The sequence below is a fragment of the Manis javanica genome, chromosome 1 (genome assembly GCF_040802235.1).
Source record: "Manis javanica isolate MJ-LG chromosome 1, MJ_LKY, whole genome shotgun sequence".
Lineage (NCBI taxonomy): Eukaryota > Metazoa > Chordata > Mammalia > Pholidota > Manidae > Manis > Manis javanica.
The window spans coordinates 121,662,595-121,680,007 of NC_133156.1; the positions used below are offsets into that span (position 1 = coordinate 121,662,595).

Sequence of the window (17,413 nt, forward strand, 5' to 3'; positions counted from 1 at the left end):
TTTGAGGTATAGAGGCTTGATTATATTCAGGTTCCAGTTTTCTTAGAAATGAATCCTTCGTAAGTGGTGTTACATACTGCCTTGTTTTATTAGATCATGTGGCACCCAGGTCTCTTTAACCTCACTTCTAGTGATGGTGAGACCAATGAATTTGGGTTATGTCCCACCCAGTATCATGTTTTTCATCAAGTCATGAACTTTTCCCCTAATTTAGCATTTATTGATGATCCTTGCTAGTTATTATTATGCATTGTCAGATGATGACTTTCTATTCTGTCACAGGTTAAGTTTTTAAAAGTTATATATCTAGATATACCTTTTTTGTGTTTGCTTTTATGTACTGCACAGAGATTTACTTTGGATGAGAGTCAGATACTTAAGTGTATTTATTTTCTTTACATTGCCTTTGGGTAAAGTCAGGATAAATTGCATTGAAATTCTTTTTATGCTGAGTGACAAAAAAATGGTAATTCGGTAGAATTTTTTTTTCTCTTTAGAGGTCTTGCCTAGTGAATTTCTTGATTTAATTTTGTGAACTAAGTTTCTGAAAGTACAACCAATTTCAGGGATATTTTCTTAATATTATAGCAACCATGCTGTATTTTTTCCATTCTGTGTGGTTTATCTTACCTACCACCTTTATTCATATGCTGCTTTATTCATATGACTGATAATTAACATCATCTATCATTCTTTACTTTCAGATTCGAATGAAAGGGTCCCTTCCTTCATTGAGTCCTTTCCCTGAGTCATTACTTAGTTATTGTAGAGGACGTGTAGCATTCTTTGGAGCTGGAGCCACTGCAGACCGCAAGCTTGATGAAGTTTCCATTAAAGCAATAGGTTTGTCCCAAATGAACTGCTCGCTTAGAAATAATGTCTAAATATTAAAACGATACATTTTACATTTGATTTGGGTAAGTTTCCATACACTGGAACACTTTATTGGCAGTGAAAAGACATTATGTGTATGTTACCACCATGGAAAGATATGTAAGATGAAAAAAAAGCCAGTTGCAAAACAGTATACATGGTATGATTTTATATGTCTTTGTGTACTTGTACACTATTTGCCTTCTCTGTGCTACACTGTTTTCCCTGAGTACTTGTGTACTTGTACTCAAATGTGTAAACGTAAACATTTAATAAAAAATTATTTAATATTGGAAGTTATATTTGTAGTATTGAAAAATTTTAAACTTAAATGCCTATCAATAGATGTTTTTCCAAATAAATTAACTATACAGTATTAAGTAGAACTATGTGTATTTGGATTTGATAAATATCTATTATACTATGAATTTTAAAGCAAGTAAACTACTCATAAATAGAATATGTTATGTACTCTATAAAAATGTTTTCAATGTTTTAATGCAACTGACATGCATGAAATGTTCCAGAATAATATACATAAAAATTCTGAAAGGATCTTTCTGACCTTTATATAAGGTGTTGATGTTAAACATCTAATCAACAAAATAAAATATTTATTTTGAAAAAAAATAACAGGCAGAGATAAATTGTTATAAATGTACATACTCAACAGTCTTCTTTCAAATTTGTTTTCCTGACCTAGGTTGCTTCAGAGAACTTTGTGCTTTGTGTTGGATGCTGCATATCCGTGATAAGTTATCCTATAGTTGCAGGCAATATCAGAAAGCAAGAGAAAATGTGGAGGGGAAAAAGGTATTTACCCCACAAGAATAAGAAAAATAAACAAATATTACTTGGAAAATTTTTACTTGATAGAAGATTTTACTGTTTGTAGCAAAACCTCTTTTGAATTCATTTTGGTCTATTCATGTAAAGTGAAAAGAAAATGAATTTTTTCAATATCCATTTAGGACCTGAAAGTGGAGTTTGATTCTTGTGTGGTTGAACACTGTCTTAGTGCCGTGGAATGGGCTTATAGAATGCTACCCTTCTGTCGGTTTTCTAATACTGAAGAACTTATTCAGGATCTAATTTTGAGTCTTATTGGAGAGCTGCCACCAGTCAGAAAGGTAATGTGAATGTAGATGAAAATAAACTAAATTGGAATCAGACTTTAAAGGATTTGTATTTTAATTAAGAATGTTGTTGCTCATAAAACTCATTTTTTAATTTTTCTGAAGGTAGCAGAAATTTTTGTGAAAGCATTTCCCAATCCTGATGACATAAGGGTTCCTTTAAGAGAAAAATATCACTCTCTTCAACAGAGGCTCAGACACTGTGTTGTGAAAGGTATTAGTTGTCATTTCTTAGATATCTGATAGAAAAATTGCTGAAGATTCTCATTTTGTTTTCAAAGTATTTATATTCTAGTACTTATGTTTTCATGCATTTCTTCTCTCCTTGGAGATAGGATTATGAGAAGGTAGAAGAAGCACTTCCCTTTACAGAAGCACCAGTTATCTTGCTTTGGAGGCTTCCTGTCATTCTCTGTCACTTAATAATTGTGTGACTGTAGGCAAGTTGCACAAACTCTCTGAGTTGCATTTTCTTATTTGTAAAATGAGTATGTTAACACCTGCTTTATGGATGTATATTGGAAAACAATTAAATAAGGTAAAAAATATAAATTTAGCATATAGTATTTTGTATAATATAGATTTTTTATTGAAAACTAGTATTCTCCCTTTATGGTTATTTATGCTTCTGATTTTTCTTATACATTAAAGATGACCCTGTGGAAAATTTTTTTATTGTGGTAAAATATACATAATATAAAATTTACCATTTTTAACTGTACAGTTCAGTGACACTACATTTCACAATGCTGTGGAAATTTTTAAAGAATTCAAATTACCTTCATTTTTAGAAGTAGAATCTGGTATTTAAGTCTAGTTATGTCCAGTGATTGCACATTAATCATTAATATATTTATATTTGTGATTTTTATTTTCCTTAAGACATTTTTGACACCTATGATGTTTATTAATGATGTTTAAAATTTTTTCATTAGGCAACTTTGAAAATCTTTCTTTCTTATTGTTTCCCATTGCTTGAAATCAGAAATGTGTCCTTGTTCTTGGGATAAAATTATACTCACATTCTTTTATTCACCATTCTGTAGGAATGGAAAAAATATTAATGATTGTTTTTTAATTACCCTTCTGATTTTTGAAATAGTTAAATTGTTCGTTAACTTTTTATTTTCTAGAGCACACTTTAAAAAATTTTTTTGATATCATTAATGTACAGTTACTTGAACAACATATGGTTACTAGACTCCCCCTATTACCAAATCCCCCCCACATACCCCATTACAGTCATTGTTCATCAGCATAGTAAGATGCTATAGAATCATTACTTGTCTTCTCTGTACATACCTCCTTCCCCATGTCCCCACTCCCCTACGTTATGTGTGCTAATCGTAATGCCCCATTTTCCTCCTTATCCCTCCCTTCCCAGCCATCCTCCCCAGTCCCTTTCCATTTGGTAACTGTTAGTCCATTCTTGGGTTCTGTGAGTCTGCTGCTGTTTTTTTCCTTCAGTTTTTTCTTTGTTATATTCCACAGATGAGTGAAATCATTTGATATCTGTCTTTCTCCGCCTGGCTTATTTCACTGAGCATAATACCCTCTAGCTCCATCCATGTTGTTGCAAGAGAGCACACTTTTTTAATGAAGTCCCGTATGCCCTTTTCATTCTTCTTTAATGGACCTTTCTATAGCTTCTCTAGTTTACCTTAAAATAAGGACCATCGCTTTCTAACAAACACCGAAGAAAGCATGATCTGTGAGAATGTAGAAATAAGCCTTAATGTCATGTTGTTAGGAGAGACAGGAATTGAATCCCCTCATGTCTTGAGTTGAAATGTTGTAATGAATTGTAAGTCTTTTTGTCTTTCTTTTTAGGTCCCCAAACTGAGGAAATGATGTCTGTTGTAATGCATTCTATCCATAAAGTGAGAGTGAAAGCCCTAAAACGTGTGCAGAGAAATATAGGTTCTTTTGAGATGAATATATGGGAACCTATTGAAGAAGAAAAACCAGCTGAGGTTCCAGGTTTTGACAGGTTTTCCCTGGGGACTAGTTTGAGCCAGAGCACACTCACAGAACTGGGGAATTCTCTGGTCCACAGTGATGCAGGTGCAGCAGATACCTTCTCTGAAGCTTTGTCAGTTGAAGAGAAAAATAGGATACATTCCTATCAGAGGTAAAATTGAGATCTAATAGCAAGCATTCACTTCCTTTGGAAAAAATACTTTAAACATTTTCATGCAAATGATAAACTGATTTCTAGTACCAGCAACCACACTAATTGTACAATTAGTATTAATAATTTGAATGATAAGTGCTACCTTCACTACTCACAAGGATATTAGGAGTATAAAATGAGACTGTATATTTGAAAATACATTTAAAATATTTTGTAGATATGAAATAATTTTGCCACCTGAAAGTATAAAAGTAAACAAGAGGATAAAATTCTAGGGTTCACTGTAAGACTTTTGGTCTTTAGATTTGAATAGTTTAGGATTATTGGATTAGCTTTATTATTTTTAAGAGTTTCCATGGAAGAAAATTGCATATTCATCTTTGAAACTTGTCCATAAATTTTTGAGAAACCTTTGCTTATCTTTTTTTATCTCATCTACTTAACTTTTATTTATTTATTTATTTATTATTGAGATATCATTGATATACAATCTTATGCTCATATTTCACATGAGCAACATTGTGGTTACTACATTATCCCTATCATCGAGTCCCCACCACATACCCCATTACAGTCACTGTCCATCAGCATAGTAAGATGCTATAGATTCACTACTTGTCTTCTCTGTGCTATACTGCCTTCCCCATACCTCCCGTGCATTATGTGTGCTGATCCTAATGCCCCCTGACCCTCTTATCCCTCCCTTCCCAACCACCCTCCCCAGTCCCTTTCCCTTTGGTAACTGTTAGTCCATTCTTGGGTTCTGTGAGTCTGCTGCTGTTTTGTTCCTTCAGTTTTTTTCTTTGTTCTTATACTCCACATATGAGTGAAATCATTTGGTAATTACCTTTCTCTGCCTGACTTATTTCACTGAGCATAATACCCTCTAGCTCCATCCATGTTGTTGCAAATGGTAGGACTTGTTTTTTTCTTATGGCTAAATAATATTACATTGTGTATATGTACCACATCTTCTTTGTCCATTCATCTACTGATGGATACTTAGGTAGCTTCCATTTCTTGCCTATTGTAAATAATGCTGTGATAAACATAGGGTCTGTGTGCATATATCTTTTTGAATCTGGGATCCTGTATTCTTAGGGTAAATTCCTAGGAATGGAATTCCTGGGTCAAATGGTATTTCTATTTTGAGTTTTTTGAGGAACCTCCTTACTGCTTTCCACAATGGTTGAACTGATTTATATTCCCACTAGCAGTGTAGTAGGTTTCCCCTTTCTCCACATCCTCATTAGCATTTTTTGTTGTTTGTCTTTTGGATGTTGGCCATCCTAACTGGTATGAGGTGATATCTCATTGTGGTTTTAATTTGCATTTCTCAATGATTAGTGATGTGGAGTATCTTCTCATGTGCCTGTTGGCCATCTGAATTTCTTCTTTGGAGAAGTGTCTGTCCAGATCCTCTGTCTATTTTTTAATCGGCATATTTGCTTTTTGTTTGTTGAGGTGCATGAGCTCTTTATATATTTTGGATGTCAACCCCTTGTTGGATATGTCATGTATGAATATATTCTCCCATACTGTAGGATGCCTTTTTGTTCTATTGATGTACAGAAGCTTTTTAGTTTGATGTAGTCCCATGTGTTCATTTTTTCTTTTGTTTCCCTTCCCTGAGGAGATATGTTCATGAAAAAGTTGCTCATGTTTATATTCAAGAGAGTTTTTCCTATATTTTCTTCTAAGAGTTTTATGGTTTCATGACTTACATTCAGGTATTTGACCCATTTCAAGTTTACTTTTTTGTATGGAGTTAGACAGTAATCCAGTTTCATTCTCTTACATGTAGCTGTCCAGTTTTGCCAACACCAGCTGTTGAAGAGGCTATCATTTCCCCTGCTCATCATTTTTAAACCTGTGTTATTCTGATTTACACAGGTTTTTTCCTTTATTGTTCCAGTATCGGCAATGTGGTTTATCTTACTCAACACGAAAAAACTATCATCAGCCATATTCTTGCTTAAGTGAAATAATCCCATCTACTTAAACCACATCTAGTAATATTATAAATGGTGTGCTGATTTCACCAAAAAACACTCAGTGTTTGGAAAGGAAAACCCTTTCGGCTGCTTATTGTGCTTTCAATAACAAGAGATGTGGCAACTACAGCCCTGGTGCCTCACAGGAACCTTTTGTTTCTCTTACTGAGGAACTAAGGATCTGTGTTCTGCCCTCAGGCCCATGTTGAAAGGAAACATATTTAAAAGTAATTATGGTTGGCAGTTAATGTGCCTGCCCAAAAGGTTTAACAGCAGCGGAAAGTGGTTAGAAAAAATTCCCATCTTCTGTATGGTAATGCGTCCTGAGGGCAGTCCTGTTTGTTGCACATTGTACAGGGGAAGCTGAAAGGGGCTGACACAGGAGAGAGAAAAATTATGAACTAAGACGTGTATTGGTGGCTTGTGATTTTTATTGGCTTTATATTTCAAATTCTGACCTAATAGAGGGTCTTACCTTTTTCCAGAGTCATTTTTTATAGTGAAATTTCTGTGAATACATTTATCTCTTTTGACACAAAATTTTCCTTTTAATGTTAGTATGTGTAATTTTGACTCCAGCTGTTCAGCTTTAATGGACACTTAAAGATCATTTAGTCCAGCCTCTTCACTTGAAAAAAAAATGTGACTTAATCAATAGGAGAGAATTTTTACAATTCTAAGATCAGTTTTAGTGATTAAATGATGTTTAATTTGGTTTTGAAAATTATAGTGTTTTATTCCTTCATAAAAAAATCTATTAAGAGTAATTTGAACAGTGCTTGCTTTCTTCTCATCATATTATTTATGACATGGAACATCTTTTGTTTGTGTTGGCAAATTGGCACACTCCTAAGTCTGGATCAGCTTCAACATTTTATCCTTTGTGCTTTCAGTGTCATGAAGTGAAATGATCTTTATCTTTTTCAATTTTGTTTTGCTGTAGGAATGTCCCAAATCACATGGAATTAACATTGATTGGTAAGACCAAAGAAAACAAGAAAACATGTAATCACAAAGAAAACCCTAAAAGAAAAGACGACCATGAAAAGTTAATACAAAATGCACTTCCTGTGATAGGTGTTTGGGAATTTGAACGTGATGATGATGAATATATTAAATTCCTTGATCTCTTCTTGAGTTATATTCTTGAAAGAGACCTACTTGGTTCCAAGGATCCTGGCATTCCATTTCTAACCAGTTTTTCAGGACTTCTTAGAGAACATGAACTTAATTCTTTAATTTTTGATGTACATACAACATTGAAACAACGTCAGGGCAAAACCAAAAGCCAGAATGTGTTTAGGGCTGGTTCCTGCTTTGTTGTTGCTCCTGAGTCATATGATTCTGAAAAATCAGAAAGCCAGGCACTTTCAGCTTCAGTACTGGTTAGTCAAGGGGTCAGTTCTTTTTTAGAGAACCCTTTGAATAAAGTCAATAAAAATGAAGGGAAGAGTGGATTGTTCGGTTTAAAACAAAAGTCAATTTACAGAATGCAGTATGACAATGCAGCAGAGAAACCGGTAATCCAGAAATTGTCGAACCATGTTTTCTGGACTCCTAAGTCCAATAAAACTAAAAGATGTATTTTCAAAGCAATTCAGTGCAATGATGTTAATTCCCAAGAAGATCTTCCTTTAGCACTAAGTAACACATTTGGCAGTATAAGAAGGCTGCTGGAATGGTTGATAAGATGGTCTGATAGAAGACTGCTCTGTGATCCTGGTCTCACTGAGTCATCCTGTGAGTACAGTCCTGTTATTCGTGTAAAGACCTCAACAGCTGCTGTCCTTACATCATTGTGGCTTTTGGAACAGCCCTATTTCACAACATATAAGGCAAAAAATGCCACTATTAAGGTAAGTATTTGAATTGTTAATTATATACAAATGAGAAATCACACTTTAGAATTCTGTTTATGTCTATATGTCTATGTTTCTATATAGTTTTCTTTGTTTATATTTCCCCATCTATTAAAGAATCGCCAAGTGGCTAAATTAATGGCAACATTGATTATAATCTATATCCCGTAATTTTTTTCTAGTGGTTCCTTTAATTATTAAAAATAACTATTTAGAGTACAAGTATTTTCATAGAGGCTGTGAAGTTTTCAGGTTTTATGTGTGCTTATAAAAAAGAAAAAGCTAATTTTAAGTGCTATTACAAGTGGTACTACATTTACAAATGTGATAAATAAAGAAGGACTAGGCAGCTATCCAATTTTCATTACTGGTGTCTCATCATATGCATTAAGAGATCATCTTTCTTTAAACTCTCTGGCCAGAGAGGTTGGAAACCCAAACCTACAAACGCAGATGGTTATCAGTAGAAAAGTCAGTGCTTATTAGCTATTTTCTCTTTTCTGTACTCAGAGGCAACTAGTAGACAGGTTTTTGAATATGTGTGCAAAAGCAAGTATTTTTCTGTTTTTATTTATATATTTATATTAAGGTATTATTTTTTTAAGGCTTTACTATTGTTTTTATTAAGGTATTATTGATATACACTCTTATGAAGGTTTCACATGAAAAAACAATGTGGTTACTACATTAACCCATATTATCAAGTATACCCCCATACCCCATTGCAGGTCACTGTCCATCAGTGTGGTAACATGCCTCAGAGCCACTACTAGTCTTCTATGTGCTAGTCTTCCCCATGATCCCCCACACACCATCTGCGCCAATCATAATACCCCTCAATCCCCTTCTCCCTCCCTCCCCACCAACCCTCTCCCACTCCTCCCCTTTGGTAACCGCTAGTCCCTTCTTGGAGTCTGTGAGTCTGTTGATGTTTTGTTCCTTCAGTTTTGCTTCATTGTTATACCCCACAAATGAGGAAAATCATTTGGTACTTCTCTTTCTCCGCCTGGCTTATTTCACTGAGCATAATATCCTCCAGCTTCATCCATGTTGTTGCAAATGATAGGATTTGTTTCTTTCTTATGGCTGAATAGTATTCCATTGTGTATATGTACCACCTCTTCTTTATCCATTCATCTACTGATGGACACTCAGGTTGCTTCCATATCTTGGCTATTGTAAATAGTGCTGCAGTAAACATGGGGGTGCATATATCTTTTTGAATCTGAGAAATTATGCTTTGGGTAAATTCCTAGGAGTGGAATTCCTGGTTCAAATGGTGTTTCTATTTTTAGTTTTTTGAGGAACCTCCATATTACTTTCCACAATGGTTGAACTTGCTTACATTCCCACCAGCAGTGTAGGAGGGTTCGTTCCCCTTTCTCCGCATCCTTGCCAGCATTTGTTGTTCTTAGTCTTTTCTAAAGTGGCCATCCTAACTGATGTGAGGCGATATCTCATTGTGGTTTTTATTTACATTTCCCTGATGATTAGTGATGTGGAGCATCTTTTCATCTGCCTGTTGGGCCATCTGAATTTCATCTTTGGAGAATTGTCTCTTCATATCCTCTGCCCATTTTTTAATCGGATTATTTGCTTTTTGGGTGTTGAGGCATGTGAGTTCTTTATATATTTTGGATGTTAACCCCTTGTTGGATATATTTTTTGCAAGTATATTCTCGCATATCTTAGGATGCCTTTTTGTTCTGTTGATGGTGTCCTTTGCTGTACAGAATCTTTTAGTTTGATGTAGTCCCATGTGCTCATTTTTGCTTTTGTTTCCCTTGCTCAAGAGATGCTTTAGAAAAAAGTTGCTCATGTTTATATTCAGGAGATTTTTGCCTATGTTGTCCTCTAAGAGTTTTATGGTTTCATGACTTACATTCATGTCTTTGACCCATTTCAAGATTACTTTTGTGTATGGGGTTAAACAATAATCCAGTTTTATTCTCTTGCATGTAGCTGTCCAGTTTTGCCAATACCAGCTGTTGAAGAGGCTGTCATTTTCCCATTGTATGTCCATGGCTCCTTTGTCATATATTAATTGACCATAAATGGTTGGGTTTATATCAGGGCTCTCTATTCTGTTCCATTAGTCTGTGCATCTGCTCTTGTGGCAGTACCAAATTATCTTTATTGCTGTGGCTTTGTAATAGAGCTTGAAATCAGGGAGTGTAATCCCCCTAAGATTTATTCTTCCTTCTCAGGACTGTATTGGTTATTCGGGGTCTTTTGTGGTTGCATTTGAATTTTACAACAATTTGCTCTAGTTCATTAAAGATGCTTTTGGTATTTTGATAGGGATTGCATTGAATCTGTAGATTGCTTTAGGCAGGATGGCCATTTTGACAATATTAATTCTTCCTATCCATGAGCATGGAAAGTGTTTCCATTTATTGGTGTCTTCTTTAATTTCTCTCATGAGTGTCTTGTAGTTTTCAGAGTATAGGTCTTTCACTTCCTTGGTTAGGTTTATTCCTAGGTATTTTATTCTTTTTGATGCAATTGTGAATGGAATTATTTTCCTGATTTTTCTTTCTGCTAGTTCATCATTAGTGTATATGAATGCAACAGATTTCTGTGTATTAATTTTGTATCCCGCAACCTTGCTGAATTCAGATATTAGATCTAGTAGTTTTGGAGTGGATTCTTTAGGGTTTGTTATGTACAATGTCATGTCATCTGCAAACAGTGACACTTTGACTTTTTCCTTACCAACCTGGATGCCTTTTATTTCTTTGTGTTGTCTGATTGCCATGGCTTGGACCTCCAGAACTATGTTGAATAAAAGTGTAGAGAGTGATCATCCTTGTCTTGTTTCTGATCTTACAGGAAAGGCTTTCAGCCTCTTGCTGTTAAGTATGATGTTGGCTTTGGGTTTGTCATATGCGGCCTTTATTATTTTGAGGTATTTGCCCTCTTTACCCATTTTATTAATTTTTATCATGAGTAGATGTTGAATTTTGTCGAATGCTTTTTCAGCATCTATGGAAATGATTATGTGGTTTTTGTCCTTTTTGTTGATGTGGTGGATGATGTTGATGAATTTTCAGATGTTGTACCATCCTTGCATCCCTGGGATGAGTCCCACTTCATCATCACAGTGTGTGATCCTGTTGATGTATTTTTGAATTCGGTTAGCTAATATTTTGTTGAGTGTTTTTGTATCTATGTTCATCAGGGATATTGGTCTGTACTTTCCTTTTTTTATGGTGTCTTTGCTTGGTTTTGGTACTAGGGTGATGCTGTCTTCCTAGAATGAGTTTTTAAGTATTGACTCCTCTAACCTTAGGAACTCTACCATCTATAGCAGTCCTTCCAAAATACACTGTAGAGATGGTTCATGTGAGTTAAATTCTCTCAGCTTTTGCTTGTCTGGAAATTGTTTAATCACTCCTTCAAATTTAAATGATAATTTTGCTGGATAGAGTATTCTTGGTTTGAGGCCCTTCTGCTTCATTGCATTAAATACATTATGCCACTCCCTTTTGGCCTGTAAGGTTTCTGATGAGATGTTTGATGATAGCGTGATGGGCTTTCCTTTGTATGTGATCTTATTTCTCTCTCTGGTTGCTTTTAATAGTCTGCCCTTATCCTTAATCTTTGCCATTTTTGTTATTTTATGTCTTGGTTTTGTCTTTCTTGGGTTCCTTATATTGGGAGATCTGTGCACCTCCATGGCCTGAGAGACTCTCTCTTTCCCCAAATTGGGAATTTTCAGCATTTACTTCCTCTAAGACAGTTTCTATCCCTTTTTCTCTCTTTTCTTCTCTGGTACCTCTATAATATGAATAATTGTTCCATTTGGATTGATCACACCATTCTCTAAGTATTATTTCTTTCCTAGAGATCCTTTTTTCTCTCTGTGCCTCAGCTTCTTTGTATTCCTCTTCTCTAATCTCTGTTTCATTTATCTTCTCTGCCACCATATCTCATCTCCTTTTTATACCCTCTATTGTGTTCCTCAATGATTGGATATGCATCCTAAATTCATTCCTGAGTTCTTGAATATTTTTTTGTACTTCCAAGAGCATGTTTATGATTTTTATTTTGAAATCTTTTTCAGAAAGATTGATTAGTTCAGTCTCACTCAGTCCATTTTCTGGTGTTGTTGAGATACTGCTTTCAACCAGGTTCCTTTGGCATTTCATATTTGTATGTCCCACCCTCTAGTGTCTAGAAGCTCTACTCTCTGGGGCTGCTCAGCCCCTGGAGCAATGTCGGGGTGCACAGGGGAGTGGTGCTGGTGCCTGAGGGGAGGAAAGAGGAGTTTCCTGCTTCCTGGCTGCTATGCCTGTCTCCACTGCCAGAACCAGTGGGCTGAACACACAGGTGTAAGCCTCAATGCTTTGCATTTGTAGCTGCTCTAGGCAGGGCTTCCCTCTGGGTGGCCTGACGCCAGGGTAGGTTTTGTCGGTTTGTGAGCCTGGTTCAGGCTGGCTGGGAGGAAGGCACAGCAGGATGTGTATCATGGTGGGGGGCCTTGTATCTGCGTAGCCTGCCAGGGACCTCGCCTGAAGATTGTGAAAGTTTCCAACCTGCTGAGCAGAGTGCGACCAGACAATTTTATCTACCTGTCCTTTCTCCTGAGCAGTTAGCTCTGTGCTATCCTTACCCCTTTAGCAGCCCTCTTCCTTTTAGGAAGTCTCTCATACTGCCCACCCAGATCAGCTGGATATGGATCCTTGTTTTCCACAAGCAGCTGGAATCTCAGTCTCTCCAGGTATTCTGCCTGTCTTAGCTTTCCAACCACACTAATCATCAGAGTACCATGTAGTGTAGGTTCATGCTCCCAGGGCAGATCTCCAGGGCAAGGTGTTCAGCAGTTCTAGGCCTCCACTCCCTCCCTGATCTGTTTCTCTTCCTCCCGCCAGTGAGCTGGGGTGGCGGAAGGGCTTGGGTCCCACCTGGAAATGTGTTTGATACCTTACCCTGTTCCATGCGGTCTATTCTTTTCTCCAGGTGTATGCAGTCTTGCACAGCCTTCCTTCCTGTTGCTCTTTCAGGATTAGCTGTATTAATTATATTTACGCATTATATGCAGTTTTAGGAGGTGGTCTCTGTCTTACTTGTCACACTGCCATCTTTATTCCTCTTGGGATTGTGTCTCTAAGGTATTATTAATATACACTTTTATGAAGGTTTCACATGAAAAACAGTGTGGTCAGTATATTCACTCATATTATCAAGTTGTTCCCCTACCCCATTGCAGTCACTGTCCATCAGTGTAGTAAGATAAAGGAAGTATTTTTAACAGAAATCTTTTAAATGCTTTATGTTGCATTAAAAATAACATGGAGATTGATTTCTTAGGAAACTAATTTAGGTATGTTTAAGTAGTTGGTTAATGAACTTTTACAAGTATTTGGAGAATTCCAATATATCTATATTTGTTCAATTTTTTTAGCTTTATTGAGGTATAATTGATAAATAGAATTGTAAGATACTTAGAGTATACAAGGGGATTTACTATACATATACATAGTGAAAGGGATTACCCTCATCAAATTAACTCTTCCTTACATACTTTTTTTTTTTTTGGTGGGACATTTAAGTTCTCTCCCGGAAATTTCAATTATATAGTACAGTGTTATCAACTATAGTTGCCATATTATATATTAGCTGTTCAGACCTTATTCATGTGATAACTGAAAGTTTGTCTTTACAGCCTCTCCTTATTTCCCCCAGTCCTGGACAACCACTTTTTTTACTGTTTCTATGAGTTGAAATTCTTTTTCCTTAGATTTCACATATATCTAACAGCATGTGGTATTTGTCTTCCTCTGGTTTATTTCACTTAACATAACACCCTTCTGGTTTATCCATGTTGTTGAGAACTACAGGATTTCCTTTTTTTAAGGATGAATAGTATTCCGTTATGTACATATGTACCACATTTTTTAGATTCATTCATCCTTTGAGAGTTGTTTGTTTCCTTACCTTGGTTGTGATGACTAATGGTGCAATGAATATGGGAGTACAGACACCTCTTTGGGATAATGCTTTCCCCTTTTTTTGGATATATGCCCAAAAGTGGGGTTGCAGGATCATTTTTAATTTCTTCAGGAACCTCCATACTGTTTCCATAGTGACTGTATTTGTTTATATACCCACATTAGAGTTCCCTTTTCTCCACATCCTCCCTTTTCTCCACATCCTCCCTTGCATTTTTTAAATAATAACCATCAAACAGGTGTGAGATGGTTTTCGTTCACATTTCCCTGAAGATTAGTGATGTTGAGCACTTTTCATATACTTGTAGGCCATCAGTATGTGTTTTTTAGAAACATGTCTATTTAGATCCTCTGTCCATCTTTTAATCAGATTATTTGTGGGGGGTTTTTTTGCTATTAAGTTGTATAAGTTCTTTATATATTTTAGATATTAATCTCTTATCAGATATATGAGTTGCAAGTATTTTCTCCCTTTTAATAGGTAGCCTTTTCATTTTTTTGATGGTTTCCCTGTTTTAGCTTTTGGTCTGGTCCTGCTTATTTATGTTTGCGGGGGTTTTTTTTGCTATTAAGTTGTATAAGTTCTTTATATATTTTAGATATTAATCTCTTATCAGATATATGAGTTGCAAGTATTTTCTCCCTTTTAATAGGTAGCCTTTTCATTTTTTTGATGGTTTCCCTGTCTGTGCAGAAGTGTTTTAGCTTTTGGTCTGGTCCTGCTTATTTATGTTTGCTTCTGTTGCCTTTGTTTTTGGTGTCAAATCCAAAAAATTATTTCCAAAACCCACTTCAAGGAGCTTACTACCTTGTTTTCTTCTAGGATTTTTATACTTTCAAGTCATATGTTCAAGTCTTTCATCCATCAAATTTTTAATGAGTTGACTTTTGTGTATGGTTTAAGGTAGTGATTTAGTTCTGTTCTTTTGCATTTGGCTATCAAGTTTTTCCAACATTTACTGAAGAGTCTATCCTTTTCCTATTGAATGTTCTTGGTTCCCTTGTCAAGTTAATTGACCATATATATTGGGTATTATTTCTGGGCTCTCTGTTCTGTTCCAGTGATACATATCTGTTTTTAATGCCACCAATACTGTTTTGATTACTATAGCTTTATAATATAGTTTGAAATTAGCATGATTCTGTTCTTCTTCCTCAAGATTATTTTGGCTATTTGAGGTCTTTTGTGGTTCCATACACATTTTAGGACTCTTCATTCTATCTTTGTAAATAATGCCATTGGAATTTGGATAGGGATTGCATTGAATCTGTACATTGCTTTGAATAGTATGGACATTTTAACTATTACTTCTTCTAATCGAAATTCATGAATATCTTTGCATTTATTTTGTCCTCTTCTATTTCATTCATTGGTATCATAGTTTTCAGAGAACATGTCTTTTACCTCCTTAGTTAAATTCATCTTTGTATTTTATTCTTTTGACACAGTTGCAAATGAAATTGTTTTCTTAATTTTTCTTTCAGAAACATCACTGTTAGTACATAGAAATGCAACTGATTTTTGTTTATTTATTTTGTATCCTGCAACTTTCCAAATTCCTATATTCTGTTTTTTGGTAGCATCTTTAGGGGTTTTTGTATATAATATCATGTCATCTGCAAATAGAGACAATTTTACATCTTTCTTTCTTCTTTGGATGCTTTTTATTTCTTTTTCTTCCCTAATTGCTCTGGCTAGTACCTCTTTTACTATCTTGATTAAAAGTTGTGAAGTTGGGCATCCTCGTTTTGTTCCTAGTCTTTGTGGAAAAGCTTTCAGCTTTTTGATGTTGACTGATGTTACTTGTGGGCTTGTCATGTTTGGCCTTTAGTATGTTAAGACATGGTCCCGTTCCCTCTTTATCCATTTTGTTGAGAGTTTTTATCATGAGTGGATGTTGGATTTTAGCAAATGCCTTTTCTGCATGTATTGAGATGATCATATGATTTTTAGCACTCATTTTGTTAGTGTGTTGTATCACACTGATTGATATGCAAATGTTGATCTTCTGTATCATGAGGTACGATCCTTTTAATATACTGTAGAATTCAGTTTGCTGGTATCTTGTTGAGGATTTTTACATCTATGTCCATCAGAGAGAGTGGCCTATCATTTTCTGTGATGTCCTTGTTTGGCTTTGGTATAAGGGTAATGCTAGCCTTATAAAATGAGTTGGGAAGTGTTCCCTCTCTGAAACTTATTGGAAGAGTTTGAGAAGGATTAGTGTTTATTCTTCTTTAAATGTTTGGTAGAATTTGCCAGTGAAACCATCTGGTCCAGTAATTTTTTTCTGTTGAAAGGTTTTTGATTACATGTTCAGTCTCCTTACTCTTCTTTGGTCTGTTCAGGTTTTTTTCTCATCATTCAGTCTTGGCAGGTTTCATGTTTCTAGAAATTATCCAGTTCTTCCAGGTTGTCCAATTTGTTAGATTAGAATTATTTATAGTAGTCTCTTATGATCTGTAGTATTTGTGTAGTATCAGTTATAGTGACCTCTCTTTTATTTCTGTATTTATTTGAGTCCTCTCTCTTGGTGAGTCTGGCTAAAGGTTCATCTATTTTGTTTATCTTTTCAAAAAGACCAGCTCTTAGTTTCATTGATCTTTTCTATTGTCTTTTTGGTATGTATTTCATTTTTTTCTGCTCTTATTGCTCTTTCCTTCATTCTGCTAACTTGGAACTTCATTCATCTTTTTCTAGTTCCTTAAGTTAAAAAGAACACTATTTGAGATCTTTTTTTTCTTGATGCAGGCACTTATCATTATGAACTTCCCTCTTAGAATTGACTTTGCTGCATCACATAAGTTTTGGTATGCTTTGTTTCCATCTCCATTTGTCTCAAGGTATTTTTTTTTAAATTTCCTTTTGATTTCACTTTGAGTCATTGGTTGTTGTTTAATTTCCACATATTTATGAATTTCCCAGTTTTCTTCTTGTATTTATTTTTAGTTTCATACTATTGTTAGAAAGATGTTTGATATGATTTTAATCTAATTAAATTTCTTAAGAGTTGTTTTATGGTATAATATATTATTTATCTTGGAGAATGTTCCATATGTGCATTAGAAGAATATATTCTGCTGCAATTAGGTGGAATGTTCTGCAAATGTGTTAGGTCTATCTAAAATGTGGTATTGAGGTACTTTCTGTTAGTGCTGTATCTCCATATCTGTTAATATTTGCTTTAAATATTTAAGTGCTTCTGTGTTGGCTGCATAAATATTTATTAATGTTGTATTTTTTTGATTATTTGACCCCTGTATCATTATATAATAACCTTCTTTATCTCTTGTTACTGTCTTTGGCTTAAAGCCTGTTTTGTTTGATGTTAAGTATCCCTGTTTTCCTTTGTTTTCCATTTGCATGGAATATTTTTCCATCTGTTCACTTTCAGTCTATGTGTCCTTAAAGCTGAAATGAATCTCTTGTAGGCAGCATGTAGTTGGGTCTTATTTTTTAATT

The 17,413-nt window shown here is 35.1% G+C and overlaps 1 protein-coding gene across 6 annotated transcripts in view; it reads left to right on the forward strand.

Moving 5' to 3' along the window:
- Window positions 1–17,413, forward strand: part of CPLANE1 (ciliogenesis and planar polarity effector complex subunit 1) — a 197,196-nt gene that overhangs the window by 91,029 nt on the left and 88,754 nt on the right. For all 6 annotated transcript variants that reach the window (XM_073236992.1, XM_073236980.1, XM_073236989.1 and 3 more), the window contains 6 exons: window positions 705–843; window positions 1,577–1,686; window positions 1,845–2,003; window positions 2,115–2,223; window positions 3,840–4,140; window positions 7,081–7,993. In XM_073236992.1, the coding sequence (XP_073093093.1) occupies window positions 705–843; window positions 1,577–1,686; window positions 1,845–2,003; window positions 2,115–2,223; window positions 3,840–4,140; window positions 7,081–7,993 (1,731 nt within the window). The remainder of the gene's footprint in view (window positions 1–704; window positions 844–1,576; window positions 1,687–1,844; window positions 2,004–2,114; window positions 2,224–3,839; window positions 4,141–7,080; window positions 7,994–17,413) is intronic.